General features: G+C 36.2%; 1 protein-coding gene across 1 annotated transcript; it reads left to right on the top strand.

Annotated features, from left to right (window-relative positions):
• The first annotated feature begins 462 nt into the window (after positions 1-462).
• LOC114259568 (putative E3 ubiquitin-protein ligase RHY1A) lies at positions 463-4,028 on the top strand. The gene is made up of 5 exons (XM_082899910.1): positions 463-478; positions 509-540; positions 638-952; positions 2,315-2,505; positions 3,364-4,028. Exons 3-5 carry the CDS (start codon positions 689-691, stop codon positions 3,812-3,814), a joined length of 906 nt encoding a protein of 301 aa, XP_082756036.1. The 5' UTR covers positions 463-478; positions 509-540; positions 638-688; the 3' UTR covers positions 3,815-4,028.
• Positions 4,029-4,233: the final 205 nt, after the last annotated feature.

Below are 4,233 nucleotides of genomic sequence, written 5' to 3'. Positions count from 1 at the left end.
TATTTTTATATAAAATAATAAAACAAATAAAAAAATATAAAAAATTAAACATTACATTTAATAAAAAAAATTTCAATATATAAAAAATAAAAAAAAATTTAATCCCCTAACTATTTTTCCAATACTATCTCTACCTCCTCCTTATCAATCCTCCTTTTTCTTTCTTACTAATACCAAGGAATTACTAATCACTTCCCTATTTCTTAAAATAAATAACACATTCTCAATCCCTTCCTCACTATCAAATCAAATCCCTTCCCCATAACCCCAAACAAACGGTACCTTGGACTTTTGCGAAAAATATCATCACAACTGTCCATCATCACAAACCTGTCCATCATTATAACTGTACCCCTCTTTCGATTTCGAACTTTCTTTTTTCTCTCTCCTCTTCTTTTCTCTTCTAGACTTCTTCAGCCATAACCAGTAACACTCAAGTTCAATTGTCCACATACCTCAACCCCCCCTCTCTCTCTCTAGAAATACTCTCCCTCTCTCTCGAAATACTCTCTCTCTCTCTCTGTTGCGGTTTCTTGGAAGGTACGACTACTCTCCTCTGCTTCCTCTTTTTTTTTTTTTTTTTTTTTTTTTGTATCGAATTTGATTCATATTTGTTCTGAAGCATCGAATCGAATAGAATTGCAGAAAGGAAAGAGGTTTTGTTTGTGTGGTGTTGTTATTGTTGTGCATGACGAGAGCTTCGGAGCTGTTCTACAACAGGAGGTCGCGTTTCGTCGGCCGAAATACTGGTATCGATTCAGGGCTCGATTCATCTCTTGATCGGAGTTCCACCTTCCATCACCAGACTCAAGGCAATCGCCGCCGCCGCCGCCACCACCAACAACATCATAGCAACTCTCGTCGTGATCGTCACGATCTGGACGGCTTTGAACCTCTCCCTCGGTCTCCACACATCATCAGGCAATCGTCTCATCATCGCTCTTCTCATCTTGTGAGTTCTCAGTCTTCTAAATTCTTCAATTACGAGATCCCTTGGCAAGTATATTTTGTGTTTCATAGCAATTGTAGTGTGACAGAGTAGTGTGTGCAAATTGAGGGGCTTGTCTATAGAATTTGATTATTATTAGGGAACTTACGTGTATGTCTAATAGGTGGAGCATATGATAATTAATGGAGTTTTTTATCAAATACTATTTAAAAAGTGTTACTAATTATTAATTTCAGCGACAGTTTAAAATTTTGTCATAAAAAATTGTCTAAAAAAGTCACTAATTTTTAATTTTCAGCGACAGTTGAAAAATTTATCTCACAAAAATATCACTAATTATAAGTTTTAGTTATAAGTTTTAGCGACAATTTATAAAACATGTAACAAAAAAGTCAGTTAATTTTTTAGTGACATGAAAAAATTGTCACAAAAAATTATTTTTAGCAATGATTTTATTAAGATTTATTTTCAATAGGACTTGATGAGAATTAAGTCCAACTATTAGGAATTATTGGTAGTTTACCCTTATTATTATTACTTTTGGTTATTTTATGTAATGTAATTGTAGGTATAATCTTACAAATTCGCTTGTTCTTTTTGTAATCTGGAAATTTCATTACTTATTGAATGGATTGTACATGGCTTATTGCCATTTTTCCACTTAAGTATTAGTTTAACTTTGGCACTTTCGTCGGTAACAAAATAGCCACCAAATTCACAGACCATTTTTTATTGGTAATTTAAGAAATTCAAAACCCTAGGGGCTAGGCTAATTCATAGATCATTTTAACAGCTGAATAGGTCATGTCAAGTGAAACACAAACTGTATGAAGCATGGCATGAACTTTCCTAGAGCTTGTTGATTAAGATTTGTCAAAAGAGAATCATATGAAGCATGGCGTGAACTTTCCTATAGCTTGCTGATTAAGATTTGTCAAAAAATAATCATATGAAGCGTGGCATGATCTTTCTTATAGCTTGGTTATTAGGATTTGTCAAAAGATTGTCGCATTATATTCAACTCAACAAAGCCTTGTCCCTACTACTTAGGGTGCTACAACTCGAATGTTCTCAGGGTTCATGTCTATAGGAGATGAATAAAGTTATTTAGCTACCTGCTGTAACTCCTTTATCTAGACTTGGGACCGACTGTATAAAGATAAAACTCTGAGCATGGGTAGAAGTTTCTCCTTGCATTATAGTGTGCCTATTTAGAAACCAAAGTTTACACCTTGGAAACAAGCTAAAGAAATATTTTGCCATGAATTGTGTGGAAGGAACACACACTGTTTGTGCTTATGTTAATCATTGTGGAAAACTAGACAGCTTTACGCTCATTATTATTTCACATTTTGGCATGCTCAGGAGCGTGATACAGTTCAACTCGATGAAGGTAGCAGCCAATCTTCTTCAGAAAACATTATCAATTCAGATAATGTTAATGCCTTGCGCAATAGGCTCAGGCTCAATGGGAATGAGAGGCTTCCTGGAGCTGTGCTACTTGCAAGGGAAAGGCTTCTTGAAAGATTGAGAGGTGTATCTCTATCTGGAGACAGGTTAAACTTCTTAATCTTTTTTCTCCATCATGTATTTGGGCTGTACCTAATCTTTCATAGTTAAATGCCTCACTATAAAATACGGGTGAACAATGTTACAACTCCAGATGTGATCCCAAGAGTTTGAAGCTTTAGGCTGTTTCTTTTTCTCACCGACTTGCTGAATATGTCTGTTTCTTCTAAGATTTGAAACCATGATTTTTGTCTAGGATTTCTTTCTCTCGTTAAGGAAAAGCTCCAATTCTTTTCCTCTATTCCCTAGACAAGAAATTTGTTCCTCAAGGTCCCTTCTAAAAATATATAGCCCATGAGGCCATCAAAAGTTTGAAGTTCTGAAATGAACTTAAACTTGTGCCCCCAAGCATTTGGTTGAGATGATAAACTGTTCTCTTCTCTTCTTTGACTACCCTCTTGCACAAGCTATTAGGTAATTTTGCTCCTTGAGGGAGGTTGATAAAAAACTTGGTGTCCCCTGGATGCTGCTGCTTTTCCAAGTCTACTTTTGTGTGAACTGGCACAGTAGAGTTACTGTCTTTTGGGCTTGCACCATGTTTACTATCTTGGGTTATGATTTTCTTGACCTGTAGTAGTACAGTAGTAGACTAGTAGTAATAGTAGCTTCTGTTGGGGTTACATGACCTGATTGAATTTTGTTGTTAAAATACTGCGTATGGGCCGCTCTTTGGCACAAGCCTGATGCAGTACTCAATCTAGAAGCAAAATCATACTATAAATAGTTCCTTGAAAATAGTTAATCCTTTTCTAACAAATTGATTCAGAATATGTGAATTACAACTTGCATTCTCTCTTGCATTGATATGCTGGGTAATTGGTTGTTTGTGTTGTTTATTATTATAGGCAAAGCAACACGGCTTCATCAGGCATCAATCGCAGTGATCTCACATTTTGGGATGCTTTTAGGCTTATTGTTGCAGGAGACTTGGAGACTGAAACTTCGAGGGAATGGTTATCTGGAGACATCCTCTATACTGATCCAATGTCTCAAACTGACCAGCTTTTAGGGCCACAAGAAATTAGCAATAGACCACCTGGACTCACTCAGGAGGCCCTGGGCTGTTTGCAGATGGAGGTTTTCAGCAATACCGAATGCAGTGATGAAGCAGAAAAGTCAAGGGCATCACGAGAATGTGGTATATGTCTGGAGAGTTTCCTGGAAGGAGATGAGCTGATATGTTTGCCATGCGGGCATAAATTCCACTCCTGCTGTTTGGATCCCTGGGTTCGGACTTGTGGGGATTGCCCTTACTGTCGAAGAGGTATTGTTGTAACTAGTCCTATAGAGCAATGAAAAAACATAATAACCTTTCATTGATATGCGGCTGTGTTAGGTTTTCTTACACCTTAGCAGAGATTTGGAACTTGGCCTCATTAGAGTGCAGTTGATTTCTTTGTATTTTAAAGAGTGTGTTTGATTTATGATCTAAAGTAGTAGCTGTGGCTTAATTTTATTGTAAATCAGGATAAATGATAAATCTAAATATTAATGGAAGTTTAAACTGTCACTTGCTGTGTTGACTTTTTCTGTTCTACCTCCCAGTTAAGCATTTCTCTCTCTTTCTATGAACAAGTGCACTTAAAAGTTGTTATTTTAGCATCTCAATCTCATTATCATTGTATTCTATCTTAACTAAAAGATTCACGTGAACTTGTATTCGAGAAAAAGAAGTCATGAGACTTCAAATCTGATATATTGATAATTTCTTGTTC

Source organism: Camellia sinensis, chromosome 12, assembly GCF_055761805.1.
Source record: "Camellia sinensis isolate YWXY chromosome 12, ASM5576180v1, whole genome shotgun sequence".
NCBI classification, from domain to species: Eukaryota; Viridiplantae; Streptophyta; class Magnoliopsida; order Ericales; family Theaceae; genus Camellia; species Camellia sinensis.
This window is presented reverse-complemented; position numbering and strand designations above follow the sequence as displayed.